This window comes from Xyrauchen texanus, chromosome 4 (assembly GCF_025860055.1).
Source record: "Xyrauchen texanus isolate HMW12.3.18 chromosome 4, RBS_HiC_50CHRs, whole genome shotgun sequence".
NCBI classification, from domain to species: domain Eukaryota; kingdom Metazoa; phylum Chordata; class Actinopteri; order Cypriniformes; family Catostomidae; genus Xyrauchen; species Xyrauchen texanus.
Window position 1 is genome coordinate 2,429,040 of NC_068279.1, and position 27,500 is coordinate 2,456,539.

Genomic DNA, 27,500 nt, shown 5'->3' on the forward strand with positions numbered 1-27,500 from the left:
ATTTAATCATAAAATAAACCTTAATATTTAATTTTATAAATCTTCTATTATCTTTGAACTTGTCCATTGTCCCCAGTTTGAAAACACCTTACCTAAATTTGTAGTTAAACTACTACCACTACTGCTACCACAACTATTACTATCACTACTACTACTACTAATGCCACTACTACCTCCTAACTGGTCTGAAAACAATTTGTCCTAAATCACTCCACTTCTTTTGACGGTGTGTAATTTGCCTCTGTTCATGCTCCCGATCAAAAGCATTCCTCATAGCTGATTGTTTCTGAATAAATTATTTTTGGAGAGCCGTGCACATTCTTTGCATTTGTGGCAGACAAAAGTCTCAATTCATGCACTCTTAAGTTTTCTCTCTCCTGCTTTCCCTCAGGTCCTTTACGGGTAGTGGTCCCCACCGAGTCGGTCTCCACCCACCTGGGCGACACGGCTCTGCTGCGGTGTGAGGTCACAGGTGAACCCATGCCTGTGGTGCGCTGGCAGAAAAACAGAGAGGACCTACCCTTGACCTTTGACCCTGACAGCAGAGTGGTGGTGCTGCCGTCAGGCTCTCTGCAGGTCAGCAGGGTGCAGCCGCCTGACTCGGCCACCTACCGATGCTTGGCAGAGAACCCTGGCAGTGCCCGCACGGGCACAGACGCCGACCTGCGCGTGCTTCCTGGTGAGTTTCTGTAATCACGGTGCATTTAAAATAGTCTAACTTTTAGGTTACATATGAATATGATAATGTTTTCTCATATGGCCTCTATTAGAAGTGGTGGTATGAACAGAATCATTTTCACAGTTACGGTATATATCAAGATATAGTTATTGTTACTACATATGCAATTGTAAATAGATTATAAATGTAATAACCATTTAATAGTGCCTGTTTTGGGTAATCTAGTGCAGGGGTTCCCAAACTTTTGACTTAAATTATTTAGTCAAAGTAGTAGTACTCATGCTTGTAAAAGTGCTCCGATACCTAAAACCGATACGAATGTCAGTGCATAAACATTCAGCACTGAAGTGAAAATCATGTTATGTCCTAGTGTGATTATTAAATTACAAAGGCTGCGAGACAAATATATAGTTTGCATGTGCTGCTCGCTTCAAATGAGGAGAATACAGTGCATGAGGCACACACAAACTACATCATTATTTAGTTAAAATAGCAGACTTTTGAGGTTTAATAATCACATTGGGACATGCTTTTCTGGTAGTGAGAAGTTACCATCAAAATCACACAGAAACAGAAAGTACATTTACATTTATTCATTTGGCAGATGCTTTTATCCAAAGCGACTTACAAAAGAGGAAAACATAAGCGAATCATCTTAAGGAGACATTTGCACGTAAAGTGCCATACTACAAAGATTTACTAGCATCAGAAAAGCATTCAAAACTAAATTATTATAATTTTTGTAATTTATTTTAGTGACTGGTTAAGTGCTCTGAGTAAAGTAATATATCACTATTATATAGTTATGTGATATTCACAACTACAAATACTACTACCACTACTTCCACCACCACCACCACCACAGCTACTACTCCCACTACCACCACTACTACTACTACTTCTACTACTACCAACACTAATACTACTACTACTACTACTACTACTACCACCACAGCTACTACTCCCACTACCACCACCACTACTACTACTTCTACTACTACCAACACTAATACTACTACTACTACTACTACCACCACAGCTACTACTCCCACTACCACCACTACTACTAACACTACCACCACCACTACTACCACCACTACTACTTCCACTACCACCACTACTACTACTACTTCTACTACTACCAACACTACTACTACTACTACTGCTACCACCACTACTACCACCACCACCACATCTACTACTCCCACTACCACCACAACTACTACTCACACTACCACCAATGCTACCACCACTACCAATACTCCCACCACTACCACCACTACTACCACCACTACTACTCCCACTACCACCGCTACCACTACTACTACTACTACTACCAACACTTCTACTCCTACTACTCCTACTACTACTACTACTACCACCACAGCTGCTACTCCCACTACCACCACAACTACTACAAACACTACCATCAATACTACCAACACTACTACTACTACTACTTCTAACAACACTACTACTACTACTACCACTACTACCACCACCACCACCACCACAGCTACTACTCCCACTACCACCACTACTACTACTACTTCTACTACTACCAACACTAATACTACTACTACTACCACCACTACTACCACCACCACAGCTACTACTCCCACTACCACCACAACTACTACTAACACTACCACCACCACTACTACCACCACTACTACTTCCACTACCACCACTACTACTACTACTTCTACTACTACCAACACTACTACTACTACTACTACTACTACCACCACTACTACCACCACCACCACAGCTACTACTCCCACTACCACCACAACTACTACTAACACTACCACCAATGCTACCACCCCTACCAATACTCCCACCACTACCACCACTACTACCACCACTACTACTCCCACTACCACCGCTACCACTACTACTACTACTCCAACACTTCTACTCATACTACTCCTACTACTACTACTACTACCACCACAGCTGCTACTCCCACTACCACCACAACTACTACAAACACTACCATCAATACTACCAACACTACTACTACTACTACTACTAACAACACTACTACTACTACTACCACTACTACTACTACTGCCACCACTACTACTACTACTACTACTACTACTACTACCAACACTACTACTACTACTACTGCCACTACCTCCAATACTATTTCTACTGCTACTACTACTACTACTACCACCATTGCTACCACTACCACCACCACTACTACTACTACTACCACTACTACTACCACCACCAGTACTACTGCTACTAGTACCACCACCACCACTACTACTACTACTCTACCACCACTACCACTACTACTTCTAATACTACCACTACCACTACTAATACTACTACCACTACTGCTACTAATACCACTAATACCACCACTACTACTACTACTACTACTACTATTACTACCACCACTACTCCTAATACTCCTCCTACTACTACTATTACTACCACCACTACTCCTAATACTCCTCCTACTACTACTATTACTACTACTACTACTAATTACAATAATAATACAAAGTATTTAGTTGCTCTATTCAATTTGATGCAACATCACATCTGTGATGCTCTGTTATGCAGCACGTTATTTGACAGAAATTACTCCAATGTTGAATTGTTAAAAAATAAATATATTATTATTATTTCGTAAAAAAAAAATCATTTTTACGATTTTTTTTTATTTTATTTTTTACTATACATTATATTTGAAGAGTTTTGTTTTGCACTGATGTCAGTTGAAGTCTGACATCATTGCAAAAATAGCTTTACATTATGAATCACTTGAATTAAAAACAAATGACTCATAATGGTAAAGTTAATATTATAATATGGAAAGTTCCGGCTCTAAATTCTGATTGGATGAGCCATATTCCGATTCATTACATTAGTGTCCTCATGCATTTGTCACACACATTCACACACTCTCATTATACCTCTAATCTGCTCATTGTTTCATGTACGCCACAGAGTTCGTTCTTATTGTCAATTTCTGGGTCGATGTGAGAAATGCGTCTGTTTTCCTCCAGCTGCTTAAATATCAATGTCATTTTCTTGAAGATTCTGAATGATTTCTATTGCAGCCAATAAGCGCTGACATTTCTCTTGATCAATACACGAGAATCAATGACTCATTAGTCATGTTTGAGTCCAGCAGCCTTACTGTCACGTTAATGATTCGCTAAAGTTGATTCCTTCTGTCAGAGCATCCATATTGCTCTGTGTGGGATGTTGATTGAGGAAGATGTCGTACATGAGTAAATGCATTAAAGAAGCTCCAATGTGGACTAGACTTCATGCTGTCTCACGCATCCAGATTTTTGACTAAGATTTGATCATGTGAATTGAGATAACTAGCTGTAGATGTGCTTCCTGCCTGTATATCCTCCACAGAGACAGACTCAGAGTGACTGTGTTGAGTGACAGGTGAGACAGGTGAGCTGACAACAGGAGAATGCTGGAGAAGCGAGATCCTGCTCTGTCATTAACAGTGTTGGCGTGACTCAATCGCCGCGTGAATGAGTGCCACACACATGACCGGCGGACGGTTCGATTAGGCAGTCCTGGGCCTTTTAGAAGTGAGAAATGCAATCAGATCCAACATCTTGAATTGCAGCTGCTAAAGTGTAACAGCTTCTTTGAGCATTAAACATGCGACCGGAGTGGCTGGACTTTGAGAGAAATAGAGAGCGAGAGTCGGCTCGATCCCCTCCGGGCAGAACTGGCGAGGTTGTTTTCTGTCGGGGGGATTCTGGGAGGAAACGGCGCTGCCGGCTCTCAGGAACAGAGATTTCACAGGTTAAATGTGAAGTGTGGAAATGTTGTGCAGTAGACAAAAGAACTCAAGAGTTTTATTCTGTATGTTCAGAGGTCACAGACAAACAGCAAATAGACAAATGATTGCAAACACTGCAGCATGAAATGAGGTTACTCTGTGTGTTTATATACACTTCATAAATATTCACACACATTCACCTCTCAGTAAACTCAACAGACTTAAGCATCTTTCAAGTGTATATAATGTTATAGTGGAAATACTATTTTTATTTTTTTTACATGTACCGTGGTCATATCATAGTATTTTTTTTAACATCGACCATGGTGATGCAATGTTGTTTTGACATGGCATGGCACAGCGATAATACCATGTTATTTTTACATCTGACATTTAACATTTTTGGACATGTACCATGGCAATATCATGGCATTTGTGAACATTTACCATGGTAATAATGTGGTATTTTTTTGAGCATTTACAATGGGTAAAATGATTTGTTTGGACATGGTACCATGGTAATATCATGGTATTTTATAAACAGTTATCATGGTAATATCATGATATTTTATAAACAGTTATCATGTTAATATCATGGTAATATCATGGTATTTTATAAACAGTTATCATGGTAATATCATGGTAATATCATGGTATTTTATAAACAGTTATCATGTTAATATCATGGTAATATCATGGTATTTTATAAACAGTTATCATGGTAATATCATGGTATTTTATAAACAGTTATCATGGTAATATCATGGTATTTTATAAACAGTTATCATGGTAATATCATGGTATTTTATAAACAGTTATCATGGTAATATCATGGTATTTTATAAACAGTTATCATGGTAATATCATGGTATTTTATAAACAGTTATCATGGTAATATCATGGTAATATCATGGTAATATCATGGTATTTTATAAACAATTATCATGGTAATATTATGGTATTTTATAAACAATTATCATGGTAATATCATGGTATTTTATAAACAGTTATCATGGTAATATCATGGTATTTTATAAACAGTTATCATGGTAATATCATGGTAATATCATGGTATTTTATAAACAGTTATCATGGTAATATCATGGTATTTTATAAACAGTTATCATGGTAATATCATGGTATTTTATAAACAGTTATCATGGTAATATCATGGTATTTTATAAACAGTTATCATGTTAATATCATGGTAATATCATGGTATTTTATAAACAGTTATCATGGTAATATCATGGTAATATCATGGTATTTTATAAACAGTTATCATGTTAATATCATGGTAATATCATGGTATTTTATAAACAGTTATCATGGTAATATCATGGTATTTTATAAACAGTTATCATGGTAATATCATGGTATTTTATAAACAGTTATCATGGTAATATCATGGTATTTTATATAAACAGTTATCATGTTAATATCATGGTAATATCATGGTATTTTATAAACAGTTATCATGGTAATATCATGGTAATATCATGGTATTTTATAAACAGTTATCATGGTAATATCATGGTAATATCGTGGTATTTTATAAACAGTTATCATGGTAATATCATGGTAATATCATGGTATTTATAAACTGTTATCATGGTAATATCATGGTATTTTATATACAGTTATCATGGTAATATCATGGTAATATCATGGTATTTTAAAAACAATTATCATGGTAATATCATGGTATTTTATATACAGTTATCATGTTAATATCATGGTAATATCGTGGTATTTTATAAACAGTTATCATGGTAATATCATGGTATTTTATAAACAGTTATCATGGTAATATCATGGTAATATCATGGTATTTTATAAACAGTTATCATGGTAATATCATGGTAATATCATGGTATTTTATAAACAGTTATCATGGTAATATCATGGTAATATCATGGTATTTATAAACTGTTATCATGGTAATATCATGGTATTTTATATACAGTTATCATGGTAATATCATGGTAATATCATGGTATTTTAAAAACAATTATCATGGTAATATCATGGTATTTTATATACAGTTATCATGTTAATATCATGGTAATATCGTGGTATTTTATAAACAGTTATCATGGTAATATCATGGTATTTTATAAACAGTTATCATGGTAATATCATGGTATTTTATAAACAGTTATCATGGTAATATCATGGTAATATCATGGTATTTTATAAACAGTTATCATGGTAATATCATGGTAATATCATGGTATTTTATAAACTGTTATCATGGTAATATCATGGTAATATCATGGTATTTTATAAACTGTTATCATGGTAATATCATGGTAATATCATGGTAATATCATGGTATTTTATAAACTGTTATCATGGTAATATCATGGTATTTTATATACAGTTATCATGGTAATATCATGGTAATATCATGGTATTTTATAAACAATTATCATGGTAATATCATGGTAATATCATGGTATTTTATAAACAATTATCATGGTAATATCATGGTAATATCATGGTATTTTATAAACAGTTATCATGGTAATATCATGGTAATATCATGGTATTTTATAAACAGTTATCATGGTAATATCATGGTAATATCGTGGTATTTTATAAACAGTTATCATGGTAATATCATGGTAATATCATGGTATTTATAAACTGTTATCATGGTAATATCATGGTATTTTATATACAGTTATCATGGTAATATCATGGTAATATCATGGTATTTTAAAAACAATTATCATGGTAATATCATGGTATTTTATATACAGTTATCATGTTAATATCATGGTAATATCGTGGTATTTTATAAACAGTTATCATGGTAATATCATGGTATTTTATAAACAGTTATCATGGTAATATCATGGTATTTTATAAACAGTTATCATGGTAATATCATGGTAATATCATGGTATTTTATAAACAGTTATCATGGTAATATCATGGTAATATCATGGTATTTATAAACTGTTATCATGGTAATATCATGGTATTTTATATACAGTTATCATGGTAATATCATGGTAATATCATGGTATTTTAAAAACAATTATCATGGTAATATCATGGTATTTTATATACAGTTATCATGTTAATATCATGGTAATATCGTGGTATTTTATAAACAGTTATCATGGTAATATCATGGTATTTTATAAACAGTTATCATGGTAATATCATGGTATTTTATAAACAGTTATCATGGTAATATCATGGTAATATCATGGTATTTTATAAACAGTTATCATGGTAATATCATGGTAATATCATGGTATTTTATAAACTGTTATCATGGTAATATCATGGTAATATCATGGTATTTTATAAACTGTTATCATGGTAATATCATGGTAATATCATGGTATTTTATAAACTGTTATCATGGTAATATCATGGTATTTTATATACAGTTATCATGGTAATATCATGGTAATATCATGGTATTTTATAAACAATTATCATGGTAATATCATGGTAATATCATGGTATTTTATAAACAATTATCATGGTAATATCATGGTAATATCATGGTATTTTATAAACAGTTATCATGGTAATATCATGGTAATATCATGGTAATATCATGGTATTTTATAAACAGTTATCATGGTAATATCATGGTATTTTATATACAGTTATCATGGTAATATCATGGTAATATCGTGGTATTTTATAAACAGTTATCATGGTAATATCATGGTAATATCATGGTATTTATAAACTGTTATCATGGTAATATCATGGTATTTTATATACAGTTATCATGGTAATATCATGGTAATATCGTGGTATTTTATAAACAATTATCATGGTAATATCATGGTAATATCATGGTATTTATAAACTGTTATCATGGTAATATCATGGTATTTTATATACAGTTATCATGGTAATATCATGGTAATATCATGGTATTTTAAAAACAATTATCATGGTAATATCATGGTATTTTATATACAGTTATCATGTTAATATCATGGTAATATCGTGGTATTTTATAAACAGTTATCATGGTAATATTATGGTATTTTATAAACAGTTATCATGGTAATATCATGGTATTTTATAAACAGTTATCATGGTAATATCATGGTATTTTATAAACAGTTATCATGGTAATATCATGGTATTTTATAAACAGTTATCATGGTAATATCATGGTAATATCATGGTATTTTATAAACAGTTATCATGGTAATATCATGGTAATATCATGGTATTTTATAAACTGTTATCATGGTAATATCATGGTATTTTATATACAGTTATCATGGTAATATCATGGTAATATCATGGTATTTTATAAACAATTATCATGGTAATATTATGGTATTTTATAAACAGTTATCATGGTAATATCATGGTATTTTATAAACAGTTATCATGGTAATATCATGGTATTTTATAAACAGTTATCATGGTAATATCATGGTATTTTATAAACAGTTATCATGGTAATATCATGGTAATATCATGGTATTTTATAAACAGTTATCATGGTAATATCATGGTAATATCATGGTATTTTATAAACTGTTATCATGGTAATATCATGGTATTTTATATACAGTTATCATGGTAATATCATGGTAATATCATGGTATTTTATAAACAGTTATCATGGTAATATCATGGTATTTTATATACAGTTATCATGGTAATATCATGGTATTTTATAAACAGTTATCATGGTAATATCATGGTATTTTATAAACTGTTATCATGGTAATATCATGGTAATATCGTGGTATTTTATAAACAGTTGTCATGGTAATAACATGGTAATATCTTGGTATTTTATAAACAGTTATCATGGTAATATCATGGTAATATCGTGGTATTTTATAAACAGTGATCATGGTAATATCATGGTAATATCTTGGTATTTTATAAACAGTTATCATGGTAATATCATGGTAATATTGTGTTTTTTTATAAACAGTTATCATGGTAATATCATGGTAATATTGTGGTATTTTATAAACAGTTATCATGGTAATATCATGGTAATATTGTGGTATTTTATAAACAGTTATCATGGTAATATTGTGGTATTTTATAAACAGTTATCATGTTAATATCATGGTAATATCATGGTATTTTATAAACAATTATCATGGTAATATCATGGTATTTTATATACAGTTATCATGGTAATATCATGGTATTTTATAAACAGTTATCATGGTAATATCATGGTATTTTATATACAGTTATCATGGTAATATCATGGTATTTTATATACAGTTATCATGGTAATATCATGGTATTTTATAAACTGTTATCATGGTAATATCATGGTAATATCATGGTATTTTATAAACAGTTATCATGGTAATATCATGGTATTTTATATACAGTTATCATGGTAATATCATGGTATTTTATAAACAGTTATCATGGTAATATCATGGTATTTTATAAACTGTTATCATGGTAATATCATGGTAATATCGTGGTATTTTATAAACAGTTGTCATGGTAATAACATGGTAATATCTTGGTATTTTATAAACAGTTATCATGGTAATATCATGGTAATATCTTGGTATTTTATAAACAGTGATCATGGTAATATCATGGTAATATCTTGGTATTTTATAAACAGTTATCATGGTAATATCATGGTAATATTGTGTTTTTTTATAAACAGTTATCATGGTAATATCATGGTAATATTGTGGTATTTTATAAACAGTTATCATGGTAATATCATGGTAATATTGTGGTATTTTATAAACAGTTATCATGGTAATATTGTGGTATTTTATAAACAGTTATCATGTTAATATCATGGTAATATCATGGTATTTTATAAACAATTATCATGGTAATATCATGGTAATATTGTGGTATTTTATAAACAGTTATCATGGTAATATCATGGTAATATTGTGGTATTTTATAAACAGTTATCATGTTAATATCATGGTAATATCATGGTATTTTATAAACAATTATCATGGTAATATCATGGTAATATTGTGGTATTTTATAAACAGTTATCATGGTAATATCATGGTAATATTGTGGTATTTTATAAACAGTTATCATGTTAATATCATGGTAATATCATGGTATTTTATAAACAGTTATCATGGTAATATCATGGTAATATCATGGTATTTTATAAACAGTTATCATGGTAATATCATGGTAATATTATGGTATTTTATAAACAGTTATCATGGTAATATCATGGTAATATCATGGTATTTTAAAAACAATTATCATGGTAATATCATGGTATTTTATATACAGTTATCATGGTAATATCATGGTATTTTATAAACAGTTATCATGGTAATATCATGGTATTTTATAAACAGTTATCATGTTAATATCATGGTAATATCGTGGTATTTTATAAACAGTTATCATGGTAATATCATGGTATTTTATAAACAGTTATCATGGTAATATCATGGTATTTTATATACAGTTATCATGGTAATATCATGGTAATATCATGGTAATAACTTGGTATTTTATAAACGGTTATCATGTTAATATCATGGTAATATCATGGTATTTTATAAACAGTTATCATGGTAATATCATGGTAATATCATGGTATTTTATAAACAGTTATCATGGTAATATCATGGTAATATCGTGGTATTTTATAAACAGTTATCATGGTAATATCATGGTAATATCATGGTATTTATAAACTGTTATCATGGTAATATCATGGTATTTTATATACAGTTATCATGGTAATATCATGGTAATATCATGGTATTTTAAAAACAATTATCATGGTAATATCATGGTATTTTAAATACAGTTATCATGTTAATATCATGGTAATATCGTGGTATTTTATAAACAGTTATCATGGTAATATCATGGTATTTTATAAACAGTTATCATGGTAATATCATGGTATTTTATAAACAGTTATCATGGTAATATCATGGTAATATCATGGTATTTTATAAACAGTTATCATGGTAATATCATGGTAATATCATGGTATTTATAAACTGTTATCATGGTAATATCATGGTATTTTATATACAGTTATCATGGTAATATCATGGTAATATCATGGTATTTTAAAAACAATTATCATGGTAATATCATGGTATTTTATAAACAGTTATCATGGTAATATCATGGTAATATCATGGTATTTATAAACTGTTATCATGGTAATATCATGGTATTTTATATACAGTTATCATGGTAATATCATGGTAATATCATGGTATTTTATAAACAATTATCATGGTAATATCATGGTATTTTATAAACAGTTATCATGGTAATATCATGGTAATATCATGGTATTTTATAAACTGTTATCATGGTAATATCATGGTATTTTATAAACAGTTATCATGGTAATATCATGGTAATATCATGGTATTTATAAACTGTTATCATGGTAATATCATGGTATTTTATATACAGTTATCATGTTAATATCATGGTAATATCATGGTATTTTATAAACAGTTATCATGGTAATATCATGGTATTTTATATACAGTTATCATGTTAATATCATGGTAATATCGTGGTATTTTATAAACAGTTATCATGGTAATATCATGGTATTTTATAAACAGTTATCATGGTAATATCATGGTATTTTATAAACAGTTATCATGGTAATATCATGGTAATATCATGGTATTTTATAAACAGTTATCATGGTAATATCATGGTAATATCATGGTATTTTATAAACTGTTATCATGGTAATATCATGGTAATATCGTGGTATTTTATAAACAGTGATCATGGTAATATCATGGTAATATCTTGGTATTTTATAAACAGTTATCATGGTAATATCATGGTAATATCATGGTATTTTATAAACAGTTATCATGGTAATATCATGGTAATATCATGGTATTTTATAAACTGTTATCATGGTAATATCATGGTAATATCGTGGTATTTTATAAACAGTTGTCATGGTAATAACATGGTAATATCTTGGTATTTTATAAACAGTTATCATGGTAATATCATGGTAATATCGTGGTATTTTATAAACAGTTATCATGGTAATATCATGGTAATATCTTGGTATTTTATAAACAGTTATCATGGTAATATCATGGTAATATTGTGTTTTTTTATAAACAGTTATCATGGTAATATCATGGTAATATTGTGGTATTTTATAAACAGTTATCATGGTAATATCATGGTAATATTGTGGTATTTTATAAACAGTTATCATGGTAATATTGTGGTATTTTATAAACAGTTATCATGTTAATATCATGGTAATATCATGGTATTTTATAAACAATTATCATGGTAATATCATGGTAATATTGTGGTATTTTATAAACAGTTATCATGGTAATATCATGGTAATATTGTGGTATTTTATAAACAGTTATCATGTTAATATCATGGTAATATCATGGTATTTTATAAACAATTATCATGGTAATATCATGGTAATATTGTGGTATTTTATAAACAGTTATCATGGTAATATCATGGTAATATTGTGGTATTTTATAAACAGTTATCATGTTAATATCATGGTAATATCATGGTATTTTATAAACAGTTATCATGGTAATATCATGGTAATATCATGGTATTTTATAAACAGTTATCATGGTAATATCATGGTAATATCATGGTATTTTATAAACAGTTATCATGGTAATATCATGGTAATATCATGGTATTTTATAAACAATTATCATGGTAATATCATGGTATTTTATATACAGTTATCATGGTAATATCATGGTATTTTATAAACAGTTATCATGTTAATATCATGGTAATATCATGGTATTTTATAAACAGTTATCATGGTAATATCATGGTATTTTATAAACAGTTATCATGGTAATATCATGGTATTTTATATACAGTTATCATGGTAATATCATGGTAATATCATGGTAATAACTTGGTATTTTATAAACGGTTATCATGTTAATATCATGGTAATATCATGTTAATAACTTGGTATTTTATAAACAGTTATCATGATAATATCATGTTTTTTTTTTTTTTTTCCCATAGCGATACCTTTTATATTTATTTAAATAAAAAAACCATAGTAAGTGCATGATATTTTTTGGGGCAATTTACCATTATTTTACCATGTTTTTTTGGACAATGCACAGTGGTAATACCATTTTTTTCGTAACATTTACCGTGGTGATGCCATGTTCGGACCACAGTAATATCATGGTATTTTTGAACAGTTACCATAGTAATAGTTATACTTTTTTTCCTTGTACTATAATACCATGTTTTTGGACATACCATGGTAATAGTATGCTATTTCTAATGTAAATTTAATGCCATATTCCACAAATAAGATTATCATACTGCATTCAGCATGATAGAAATCAAAGTATCATGTATAATCATCTAAACATGTAATATTCTATATATAGTATTCTACCATGGAACCACCGCAGTGCTGTTTGCATAGAGATACTGGAAGTAAAACCCTCCATTAGTGTTGTGGTCTTTCCATAAATCTTCATGAGGAGATAAACGCTCACAGATGTGTGTGTCCTGAGGTGTTGGAGTTCTGTTGCACTGCCCAATCAGACATGAGTGTGTGTGTGTGTGTGTGTGTGTGTGTGTGTGTGTGTGTGTGTGTGTGTGTGTGTGTGTTTTGTTGAGCAGAGCCTGGAGTGTCGAGAGGTCTGATGTTCCTCCAGAGGCCTCAGAGGGTTACGGCTCTTCAGGGCAGTGATGCCGTTCTTGAATGTTCCGCCTCCGGCTACCCGAACCCATCCTTCTACTGGATGAGAGGAAGTGAACTCATACAGAGCAGGTGAGACACACAGAGCTCTTACAATAAACAAAAGTCTGTGTTCAGTTGTTCTCTCATACAGCTTTAGTCGAGGGAATCAAAGGTTTATATTGCTCGAAATATGCATCGGATAAACTGATGTCTGAAACTGTGTTTCTTTCTCAGGTCAAAGAAATATTCTCTCCTGAGCGACAGTAATCTGTTGGTTAGCAGCGTCACGGACGATGACTCTGGAACCTACACCTGCGTCGCCCAAAATAAACAGCAGAACATCTCCGCGTCCTGCGAGCTGTCAGTGATCGGTGAGTTCTTCAAAAGCGCCTTTTGCCCTCAAACCTTGAAACACTCTGAAATAGCACACTCAATTTATCAAAGAAATTACTGCAAAACCCCCCAGAGCACCAACAAAACTTTCTATCTTCATTGGAACACAAATAGAGATGCTTAGCAGAATGTTCAAGCTGCTTTTGGCACAGACTGAAAGAAGCATCATCTTTGGGCTTGGGCTTGGGCTTGGTTTGACTGAATAGAAACAGCATCTTTTATCCCGTCAGATAATCAACTATATGTTCAGCGACACTGATTATCCAGATTTGTAATCCGTGTAGTCTGTGCATGCACACAAATGCTGATGTCCATTATAGTGCATATTTAATCAGCTGGAAACATCTGTTCACAGAGCCGTTTTAGTCTCAGACTCGTCTGTTTGAGTGACTGTAATCCTTCCATTGCAAACAAAGACACAATTGTGTTGTGCATTAATAACAGTCCGCATGTGGAGTTGATGTGGATGAGCCACGTTTGGGGTCCTTGTGAAACGAGTATAAACGCACACCTGTCCTGTGACATCACCGTGACTGTATTACCTGGCACAACAATTACAACCATGTCGATGAAAGGAGAGTTTAATGAGCAGATATTTCATTTATAGGGATGGGACTATATGGTTATCTCACGATTCGATTCAGAATAATAACACTTTGTGATGAGGAGGAGGGCGGGGCCTATGCACACTCGGCCCCCGCCCCCAATCGGGCTAATAAGCCGAGGAGTGGGATAAGTGCAGCGGGATGCGGCAGTTCGAGAGAGAGAGAGAGAGAGAGAGCCGCATGCAGCTGCCGTGTGTGTACTCTTTATTTGGACTGTTCAGCCGGTTCCCGCCTCCTCCTCTCCCAACCTTAACCTTGTTAAATTGGTGCCGAAGCCCAGGAAGGAGGAGCGATGCACTGTTTTTGGAGTCCTCGCCACTACCAGCCAACCAAGGAGCAGCCTCGGACGGAGACGGAGACGTCACTGCCGGCCGCCGAGGATCTGAGGTACGCTGCCACCAAAAAAAGAAAAGAGGGGGTGGGGCGAGACGTCTGACCGGGGCCGGAGGACCTACTACCGTCCACCGGGGGAGGAACTCCGCCAGAGTTGGGAGTGGCTGATGGCCAGACGACAGCGCATCTGGGTGCCTGCGAACCAAGTTATTCCTCTCTCTCCTCTCTCTCGCTGTCGCTCCGCTTTACCCTCTTTTGTTTCCCTCCCCTCGTCCCCCTCCCCAGCTCTAGATAGGCTGGGAAAAGCCTGCCGGCAGACGGGGTTCCCCGGCCTGATGCAAAGGAGGGAGGAGTGTGACGAGGAGGAGGGTCGGGCCGGGCCGTGACTGCACACGCCTGGCCCCCAATCGGACTAATCAACCGAGGAGAGGAATAACTGCAGCAGGACGTGGCTGTTCGAGAGAGAGAGAGAGAGAGAGAGAGAGAGTCACATGCAGCTGCCGTGTGTGTGTGTTTGTGTCTTTTTCCCGCCTCCTCCTTTCCCATCCTTAACCTCGTTACACACTTAAATGACAAAATACGACAGAAAATGTCATTTAAAAAAATGTATTCTTTAATGCACAAACAAATGAGCCATCAAAAATCAGCCTGATCTCACAGTGAAATCGTGGAGTAGACCGACTTTTCTTTCGTCAAAATCGGTATACGTTGAACGAAATGTCGAAACACTGCCCCCGGTGGCCAAAGCGGTAAGTGTTGTAGGACACATGGGCACGTGTGAGCTCCATATATGTCCAGGAGAGGCCGCCAAAAGCTAGTCGTGAAGCAAGTCGTTTTCAACTTTACAGGACGTTAATCAATGAAGAGAAAAGCATATATTTATAGATTCAATCCCCAAACCCAAACCTTACCTTTACCGTAGTCACTGACTACCTCACATGGAGTCACAAGTTCGAATCCAGGACATGACTCCAGTCAGGCTTCCTAAGCATCCAAATTGTCCCGGTTGCTATGGAGGGTAGAGTCACATGGGGTAACCTCCTTGTGGTCGCTATAATATGGGTCGCTCTCGGTGGGGCACGTGGTGATTTGTGCGTGGATGCCGCGGAGAATAGCGTGAAGCCTCCACGCGCACCACGGCTCCGCAGTAACACGCTCAACTAGCCACGTGATAAGATGCGCAGATTGACGGTCTCAATTTACAAGTAATAACATGAAGGCTACGTGTGGACGGAAGACCAAAACGGAGAGAAAAAGATGCGTTCAGTATCAGTTTGGACTTACATACATTTGTATAGCATGCATTAAAACGGTACTGTCTCTTTAAGAGTTCAGGGTCTTGTTTGTTCGGGCATTAATTGCTTATTTTACTATTTCAACTAAAGAACAGAAAGGTTATTAAAAGACACATTATTATTTGAAAGTGGAGTGTGGGATCTCATCGCTGATGGACACACATCACGGTGCCTATAAGTTGGTTTTGCTGGTCTAAGCTGGTTTAACTGGTCTCCCAGGGTGACAAAGCTGGTGTTTAGCTGGTTTAGCAGCATGACCAGCGGACAAGCACCCAAAACCAGTCTAAATCCCCCAAACCAGACGAGCTTAACCAGTAGAAGTCAGCTTGGTTGGCCAGCTAAGACCAGCTGCAGACCCCCTCAGGCTGGTTTAACGCTGTTTTGTCAGTGGTGTCGATGCGTCTTTGTCTTTTGCTGCCGGCAGAATTATACCCATCTCTGTAACCTTTTACTTAAACTGCTTTTGAGTCGTGAGTATATGTTGTACAGCGTGTTCACTGACAGAAACCTGTTATTCCAGATAATCCAATTATATAAAGACTGCAGGACATTTGAAATACACGCTCAATGACTCCTTCAAACAGCGAACATGGAAATATTATGAAAGAGGTTTATACAAGTATAGGCTGTTGTTTGTTTGTCAGAGCTCATAGATCATCAGAGATGAGAATACTATTGCTCATATGTTGCTCTTTCACCGCTCAGGGGACTATTGGCACTTTTCCACGGCACGTTACGGTTTTACTTTTCTGAGCTTGCTTTTCCACTGCAGTTTAGTGCCGCCTCAATGTTAGGCTGATCGTCATAGTTGTGCCGCCTCTACTGCCGTGACATCATCTTAAACGAGACACAAACATTACTGACCATAAACAATAACACGAGCGCTAGCTGTTAGCTGCTAGCTCATTGTGCTGCATAAAGCAGTTGTTCATGGTGATGTTACACAAGTGTGTATGGTTGTTTTAGAAGCTTCCAGTAGCTGCTCGACTGAACAAAGTGAAGCTTTCAAGCAGAGTATCGAGTTAACGTAACAAAACGTCCCATCCTCCATCGTGGACTCCAACAACACCATGACCGAGTCCAGCGCACTCTCCCTCCCATTGCTCGCCGTTCTAGATAGCGCCCATTTGGTTGAACGACTTCCACATTTCCTTGATAGTTCTCTTGTCACTTTTACGTTTGTTTAACGTTTCCCTACACTGTTGGTAGGTCCGGTGGTAGCCGTGTGCGGCCAACAGCTGAGACACTTCCTGAAAGACTTTTTTGTTTCGCGTCATTTCGCTCATCGCTAACAAGAGGAACGTCTGAACCACGTTTATTGACCACGGCGTGGTTTTGCGCACAGCCATGTCTTTTTACAATCCGAAAGTCGCGTGGACAAATGATACTGCTATCGCTGTTGCTAACTTTAAAACTAGCGGGTTGATGTCCCGTGTCGCAAATCCAGTGACGCCGGTAGTGACAATTCTCTCTGACCAATCAGTGATCTGCAGGATTTTGACATCACATTTAGTATCGGCTCGGCTCGCTTGGAACCTCGACCAAGGTGGTACTAAAAAAAGTACCAGGTAGCAGGAACTATCCACAGGAACTATCTACAGGGACTATCCACAGGAACTGTCCACAGGAACTATCCACAGGAACTATCTACAGGGACTATCCACAGGAACTATCCACAGGAACTATCCACAGGGACTATCTACAGGGACTATCTACAGGGACTATCCACAGGAACTATCCACAGGAACTATCCACAGGGACTGTCCACAGGAACTATCCACAGGAACTATCCACAGGAACCATCCACAGGAACCATCCACAGGGACTATCCACAGGAACTATCCACAGGGACTGTCCACAGGAACTGTCCACAGGAACTATCCACAGGAACCAACCACAGGAACTATCCACCGGTCGAGCCAAGTCGAGTCGAGTACCGTGCAGTGAATAAGCCCCTTTAATGGAGTTCTTTGTTTTGTTTCTTGGAGGTATCAACTTTTTGTTACCTGGAGCAGATCTGAATTCAGCTTGAGACATTGAGTTGAGATCTCTAAACTCAATATAGGGCGGCCCAATGCTGTTGATGACATCAGAACTATAATATGACCTTTTAAGTTTACAATGTACAAGCACTGCCTTAGTATTGCCAGTTGCTTTAGTATTTTGGTGGTTTGATGAAACGTTATACAACATGTAGTTTGATCTGACTCTAATCTGGAGAGCACTTGATTAGTAATACAGTGTCCATTTGTACGCTGGCTTTGCTCTGCTTACTGCTCTAACTACCAATCAAATAGTAGCATGAAGGGAGTGGCTCAAAATTGGAGCAGTTCTCAGTTATTACTAATTGTTTTGGGAGGTTCTGACAATGACTGCTTGGAGCTCATGGAGCATCAGGTCCCAATACTATAGCGGCAAGTAAACAATTCTTTACCATAATACTAACATATTTAAATACATCAAATATATCTGTAAACCCGCTAAAAACTGGCCCCATTGACTTCCATTGTAAGTGCCTCACTGGGACCTCCATTTTTGCTTCTTTTAAAGAAAAGGAGGGACGAGTTGATATTTTTATTATACAGTAGAAGCATGTAATATTTAGACTGAATCGTTTTCTTAATTAGTATTTTTGTCTTGTTTTCCTATAAAAAATATCGAAACGTTCTTAAAACGAGAGAGTTTTTTTAATTGACAAGCAAAATTGCACAAGATATTTTTTTCTTTATGTTTATGTTTAAACTGAGGGGGAAACAAAAAAAAACAAAAAACCATGTTGCCAATGGAGTGAGAAACTTACAGGGAAAACATGTTTATATTTATCTCATTGGCAGGATGTTTTTTTCCTTCTTGTTTTAAGCTTAAAATTGACTAAATTTGGTTAACTATGGAAAACAAGACAAATATACTAATTAAGAAAAAAATAAATAAATTGCAGTGTAGTTGTGTACCCCCTTTAATACAATTAAACATTCCATAATCTTGTGAAACATCAATTTGGAAGTTTCAACCTTTGGGAACATTTTCAAAAATGTCAAACTTCATAGTAAGAAAATAGAAAATTAAACAGCTTTTTTAATATTTAGTTTGACGTCCTGAAGGTTAAGATCCTTTGTTAAAAAAGACTTAAAGGAGCAATATGCAACATTGACATCAAGTGTTTAAAATGGTGACTGAAGTCCAAATTCTAAATATTGGAGAGAGTTGTCTCCTCGCCCCCTCCTCGCCAGACTGGAAGCACACACGGGTTGCCTGGTTGAGGACACGCAACAGGAATGAGTATACTGACCATGGCAAGCTACGAGCCTTACACTGTAAATTGCTCAGCTAATGTATACGTTTGCAATGTTTTTATTGTTTGCAATAATAAACCAGCTCATGTGGATTATTTATAACTCTGTCAATGTTAGCTAGATGCTAGCTAGCGTGCTGTGTTTACCCGCTAACTTGTTTCAAATCTGGCATCCCGGGGTGCCGAAATACTGTTGGGAAATGGGCAGTGGGCGGGATCACACACAAAACACAAACTTAGCATGCTTCCTAAATCTCTAATAACATATTATGATAATGTTATGCTTTAATAGAGTAAATATAACACATATTGCACCTGTTTTGTACCCTGTTCGTGGAAAGTTCCTTTGTTGAATGAAGCTGAAGAAATCAGTGGTGCCCAGTGAGTGCTCAAGTCTGTAGAGGATGATGTGGAAACAGGTTGTTATATCCTACAACAGCTCCAGACATTTACTCTCAGAGGGCTTTATGAAGGCTCACATTTGTCTGTCTAGAGAGGAAGAGACACACTATGCATGCAGTATTCATGAAAGCAGGTTCACCCATCATACACTGCCAACCTCCATCCAATCACGGCTCTGCCCCGAAGCCAAATGCTCCGTTCACATAAAACTGTGAGTGACAACGAATTTCTCGCCACACTTAACTTCACCTCTCGCACTGGGAGACCCTTTAGCAGAGATGGAAACTCTGAGACTTGCTGCATTTTCATCGAGGCTCAACTTAGACTCATGCATGTGTTACCATAGTTACCCATCCATTTACTGTGGAGAAAAAAAAGAGAAATGTGCGATTGAGTTGGCATTTACAGAAAGTAACAACCTAAAGGTTTATTTTAAGATGAAAGTCCCTTCATTATAAACTGTCATGTCTGCTTATAGAGAGATTATTCCAACTGGACACAGATGAACCTTTACTGTGCATGTGCGTGAATTATACGCTTCAACAGATGGTGTGTAGGGAAGAGAAGCGGATTGCAGTTATTATTTTAGCAAGGCATCTGTGATTTACTTTATTAAATGTGCACGTTTTTTGGTTAAAATCTTTCGTGCAAGACGTTTTAGCTCTGCGCTATACATCAGTTTCTTTAATTAACTTATTATTATTCTGCCATTAAAGCATATGCGCAGCCAAAACTGTAAGTCCTAGAGACCCCAGACTTGGCAGAATGGTCCCAAATCCCCCACACTACTCAGGCGCATATACACAGCCCCATCCGACTCTAGGTGGCGCTATAATAAGCACTTTTACATTTTGGCTCATATCTTTTGCAACCGTAAGGGCTGGGATCAAAACTGTTTTTCCTCTGATTCCTTGAGTCAAAATCTCCAATTTTATTTATTTTTGCAATTTGCGATTTTTTAGTAAACCCTTTCGCGAACCAGTAGAAAAAAGTTCTGATTTTTGATTCGCCAATCGTTAAATATTAATTAATTCTTTGGGTATGGCCCAAATTTACTCAATGGGCTCTATCTTCTCAATGCAAAGTCCAAACTTTACGAAACTTGGCGTACATTCAAACCAAAACATTTTGAGGATGCGTGCAAAGTTTCATCCAGTTTTGCCACCAGGGGGCGCTACAGCTAATAAATACTTATAACTTTTCAACCGTTTGAGTGAAGAAGTTGAAATTTGGCGTGCATCATTAAGTCAAGTGTTAACAGGTACTTCCAAAAACAATTCAACAAATCAACAAAAATGGCCACAAGGTGGCGCTATAATGGGCTAATTAGCATTTTTGCTCATAAATTCCGAAACACAAGGCTACAATATAAAAAAAAATCACAAAAAGTCATTTTTTTTTTATTCATTAGTGCCCCGCAAAAAAAGTTCTGATTTTTGATTTGTCAAATAGGTTCGAAGATATTAATGCTTCGGGCATGGCCCAAATTTACTCAATGGGCTCTATCTTCTAATGCAAAGTCCAAACTTTACTGAAACTTGGCGTACATTCAAACCAAAACATTTTGAGGATGCGTGCAAAGTTTCAGTCCAATTTTGCCACCAGGGACGCTACAGCTAAAAAATTATTTAAATCTCCAACCATCTGAGTGAAAATTTGAAAATGCATAATTTTTGGGTCATTTGCTAACCTACCCTTAAAAAATCATTCGACAAAAGAACAAAAATGCCCGCCAGCAGCCAATCGGATTTCAGCGCCAATAACTTAGCGTTTCGAATAGCCGATTGTTATGAAATTTACGGTGAACTTACAGGTGGCCAAACATAGGCTGAATACCAAATTCGGCCTCAAAGTGGCACTATAATGAGCTAATTAGCATTTTTGCTAATACATTTCGAAACACAAGGCTACAATTAAAAAATCGCAAAAAGTAATCAAAAAGTCAAGTTTTTTTTATCTATTGCTTTGTCAAATAGATTCGAAGATATTAATTAATTCTTTGGGTATGGCCCAAATGTACTCAATGGGCTCTATCTGCTCAATGCAAAGTCCAAACTTTACGAAACTTGGCGTACATTCAAACCGAAACATTTTGAGGATGCATGCAACGTTTCGTCCAATTTTGCCACCAGGGGGCACTACAGCTAAAAAAATTATTTGGATTTTTTTTTGTAAGAAATTTGCCGTGCATCATCATTAAGTCAAGTGTTAACAGATTCTTCCAAAAACGATTCAACACATCAACAAAAATGGCCACAAGGTGGCGCTATAATGGGTTAATTAGCATTTTTGCTCATAAATTCCGAAACACAAGGCTACAATATAAAAAAAAATCACAAAAAGTCATTTTTTTTTTATTCATTAGTGCCCCGCAAAAAAAGTTCTGATTTTTGATTTGTCAAATAGGTTCGAAGATATTAATGCTTCGGGCATGGCCCAAATTTACTCAATGGGCTCTATCTTCTAATGCAAAGTCCAAACTTTACGAAACTTGGCGTACATTCAAACCAAAACATTTTGAGGATGCGTGCAAAGTTTCGTCCAATTTTGCCACCAGGGGACGCTACAGCTAAAAAATTATTTAAATCTCCAACCATCTGAGTGAAAATTTGAAAATGCATAATTTTTGGGTCATTTGCTAACCTACCCTTAAAAAAATCATTCGACAAAAGAACAAAAATGCCCGCCAGCAGCCAATCGGATTTCAGCGGCCAATAACTTGCGTTTCGAATAGCCGATTGTTATGAAATTTACGGTGAACTTACAGGTGGCCAAACATAGGCTGAATACCAAATTCGGCCTCAAAGTGGCACTATAATGAGCTAATTAGCATTTTTGCTAATACATTTCGAAACACAAGGCTACAATTAAAAAATCGCAAAAAGTAATCAAAAAGTCAAGTTTTTTTTATCTATTGCTTTGTCAAATAGATTCGAAGATATTAATTAATTCTTTGGGTATGGCCCAAATGTACTCAATGGGCTCTATCTGCTCAATGCAAAGTCCAAACTTTACGAAACTTGGCGTACATTCAAACCGAAACATTTTGAGGATGCATGCAACGTTTCGTCCAATTTTGCCACCAGGGGGCACTACAGCTAAAAAAAATTATTTGGATTTTTTTTTGTAAGAAATTTGCCGTGCATCATCATTAAGTCAAGTGTTAACAGATTCTTCCAAAAACGATTCAACACATCAACAAAAATGGCCACAAGGTGGCGCTATAATGGGTTAATTAGCATTTTTGCTCATAAATTCCGAAACACAAGGCTACAATATAAAAAAAAATCACAAAAAGTCATTTTTTTTTTATTCATTAGTGCCCCGCAAAAAAAGTTCTGATTTTTGATTTGTCAAATAGGTTCGAAGATATTAATGCTTCGGGCATGGCCCAAATTTACTCAATGGGCTCTATCTTCTAATGCAAAGTCCAAACTTTACTGAAACTTGGCGTACATTCAAACCAAAACATTTTGAGGATGCGTGCAAAGTTTCGTCCAATTTTGCCACCAGGGGACGCTACAGCTAAAAAATTATTTAAATCTCCAACCATCTGAGTGAAAATTTGAAAATGCATAATTTTTGGGTCATTTGCTAACCTACCCTTAAAAAAATCATTCGACAAAAGAACAAAAATGCCCGCCAGCAGCCAATCGGATTTCAGCGGCCAATAACTTGCGTTTCGAATAGCCGATTGTTATGAAATTTACGGTGAACTTACAGGTGGCCAAACATAGGCTGAATACCAAATTCGGCCTCAAAGTGGCACTATAATGAGCTAATTAGCATTTTTGCTAATACATTTCGAAACACAAGGCTACAATTAAAAAATCGCAAAAAGTAATCAAAAAGTCAAGTTTTTTTTATCTATTGCTTTGTCAAATAGTTTCGAAGATATTAATTAATTCTTTGGGTATGGCCCAAATGTACTCAATGGGCTCTATCTGCTCAATGCAAAGTCCAAACTTTACGAAACTTGGCGTACATTCAAACCGAAACATTTTGAGGATGCATGCAACGTTTCGTCCAATTTTGCCACCAGGGGGCGCTACAGCTAAAAAAAATTATTTGGATTTTTTTTTTGTAAGAAATTTGCCGTGCATCATCATTAAGTCAAGTGTTAACAGATTCTTCCAAAAACGATTCAACACATCAACAAAAATGGCCACAAGGTGGCGCTATAATGAGCTAATTTGCATTTTTGCTCATAAATTCATAAATGTTTTTTAATCAATTTACTGACAACCTCTCTGTTCCCCTAAACACATTCACGTGACGCCCTCAAAAAACATATTAGCCTAGATTTAAGATAAACGCATAATGATGTGCATGAGAACGTCTGCAGACAATGTTACACTGTTGAAGTTAACATGAAATCAGTATTGACCTCATTCTGCGTTGGCAACCAACCACAAACTCTTCCTTTAAAAGCGTTTATGATTAAAATGCATGAGTAAGTCATTGCTCCGTAGATCATTTATTGATCATGGTTTAGTCTGGAATTATTATATTCTGTTTGATCTTGCCGTTACTCTTATCATGAATCGATATAGTCCTCAGAGACAGTGTTAGATCTGGAATACAGGATGTTTCTGACCGTATAATGTCTTTCTTTAGCCGCATCCTTCTTTTGACCAGATTTGGCTTAAACCTCAAGCGCGCCTGTAGCCCCGCCCTACAGCAAGGCATGAATTTTACATCAGTGTCGGTCCCCGAAGTGGTTTTCAGAGTGTTGGCTGGTAAACATTTGCTGGGAGGATGTTGAGAGATGCTTTGCTCGCGTTTAGTCATCGTGCTGTTGCATAAACCGTTGAGTGCCATGGTTTTGTCCGTGAATGGAGGCCACAGGCCGCAAAATCTATCACTCTTGTAAGTGAACCCGGGTGGCTCATTAATTCAGACTCGACTGGTTTGACTGGCAGTTCAATGAAATCCATTTAGTGGGGGGTTTTGGACCGGATACGGCGCTGGACTCACTGTCACATCACTGTGTGTGGATGAGTTCAGGAGTTCTAGCACGAGATAACGAGGCGTCCGTCCAGCGTGTCTTTATGCTGTCAATTATCTGGCATAGCGGCATAGCGGGCATAGCGGGCATTCTCCCGGTGGGCCGATCAGGGGAGGACTGGCCATCGGGAGGAACCGAGGGGTCCGGCGGGTCGTTGCGAAACGGGCTAAATGGGCCGCATTCCTAAACCTAACTTCTTGCTGCACTTATATAGCGCCTTTTATTAACCCTAGCGGTTACCAAAATGCTTGACGCTGTGTCCCAATCACCCAATGGTGCCAGAGCTGCCATGCAAGGCGCTAGCCCGCCATTGGGAGCAACTTGGGGTTCGGTGTCTTGCCCCAGGGCACTTCGGCATGTGGAGTCAATGATGATGGCATTGAAGTATTCACATCAGAGTGGCATTTAAAATACGGGCAAAGGATGGCGAGTTGGTTTTATATATCTAGTTGTGTGTTGACATACTGAATGTGTGCAGTTGTGTGTGTGCGCACTCGTGAGGGTTTACTGGCTCTGATCAATGGGATTGGGTTAATTCTGTGAAAGCACATTAATGGAATATTTCACTGGATAATTCTGCTGTTACCACAACAAACACGCAAGGGCTGGATTAGGATTACACTGACCCTGATTAAACCACTTTAATGACCCATTTAGTTTATTGCAGATTAAAAGCGATTCCCAGGAATTCTTCCTTTGGAAACTGCTATTTTAATGTTGGGAAAATAGTAAGTAATGAGAAAACATAAACATAACATGTCAGTGTATATTTCTGGCTACTCTTTGTTCATTTTCAACGGTCACGCGGTGCTACTGTGCTGTGAAAAAGTATTTGCCCCGTCCTGAAATGGGGGGGAAAAAAAATTGAGTAAAAATAACACTATGTTATTTACTGCAGCAAAACAAAAACAAAAATCTGCCCCCCACGTTACTAAATCCCCAAATCTATGAAACTGCACTCATAATGGGGTTCAGCTGGACTGGACACACCCCAGACCTGATTACTGACAGCCCTGTTCATTCAGATCAACACCTAAATACAACTTTTACAGCTGCATGAAGTTGATTAAACGGTCTCACCCAGAAGCTTGAAAGTAATCCCAGAAATGATGAGGAAAACGATGATTGAAATACATCAGTCTGGGAAAGGTTACAAGCGATTTCAAAGGCTCTTGGACTCCAAAGAACCCCAGTGAGAGCCATTATCTCCAAATGGAGAACACTCGACACAGTAGTGAACCTTCCCAGAAGTGGCCGTCCTTCCAAAAGCCCTCCAAGAGCACCGCGACGACTCATCCAGGAAGTCACTAAAAAGCCAAGGACAACATCCAAGGAACTGCCGGCGTCTCTCGCATCAGTAAAGGTCACCGTTCATGGTTCCACGGTCAGAAAGACACGGGGCAATGATGCCATCCATGGAAGAGTGGCGAGGCGGAACCCACTGCTAGCCCAGAAGACATTAAGGCTCGTCTGAATTGTGTCAAAATACACCTTGATGATCCTCAAAGCTTTTGGGAGAATGTTCTGTGGACTGATGAGTCGGAAGTGGGACTTTTTGGAAGACAGGGGTCCCGTTACATCTGGCGTAAATCAAACACAGTCATACCTACGGTCAAGCCTGTTGGTGGTCGTGTGATGGTGTCGGGATGCTTTGCTGCTTCAGGGCGACTTGCAATAATTGAGAGAAACATAAATTATCCTAAAGGAGAACGTCCCGTCATCAGTCCGTGAGTTGAAGCTCAAGCGCATCTGGATTATGCAGCAAGACACTGATCCAAAGTACAGGAGTGCGTCCAACTCTGAATGGATCAAAAGAAGCTACATGAAGGTTTTGGAGTGTCCTAGTCAAAGTCCCGAAATGAACGCAATTGAGATGCTGCGGCAGGACCTTAAACGAACAGTCCGTGCTCTCAAACCCTCCAATGTGACTGAACTAAAGCAGTTCTGCAAAGAAGAGTGGGACAACATTCCCCCACAGTGTTGTGAAAGTCTTGGGGGAGGGAGGGAGGAGGGGGGGTGTTCTCCTT

General features: G+C 36.2%; 1 protein-coding gene across 2 annotated transcripts in view; it reads left to right on the forward strand.

Moving 5' to 3' along the window:
• Nucleotides 1–27,500, forward strand: part of LOC127642977 (netrin receptor DCC-like) — a 278,565-nt gene that overhangs the window by 120,361 nt on the left and 130,704 nt on the right. For both annotated transcript variants that reach the window (XM_052125464.1, XM_052125465.1), the window contains exons 3-5: nt 392–679; nt 14,085–14,235; nt 14,380–14,516. In XM_052125464.1, the coding sequence (XP_051981424.1) occupies nt 392–679; nt 14,085–14,235; nt 14,380–14,516 (576 nt within the window). The remainder of the gene's footprint in view (nt 1–391; nt 680–14,084; nt 14,236–14,379; nt 14,517–27,500) is intronic.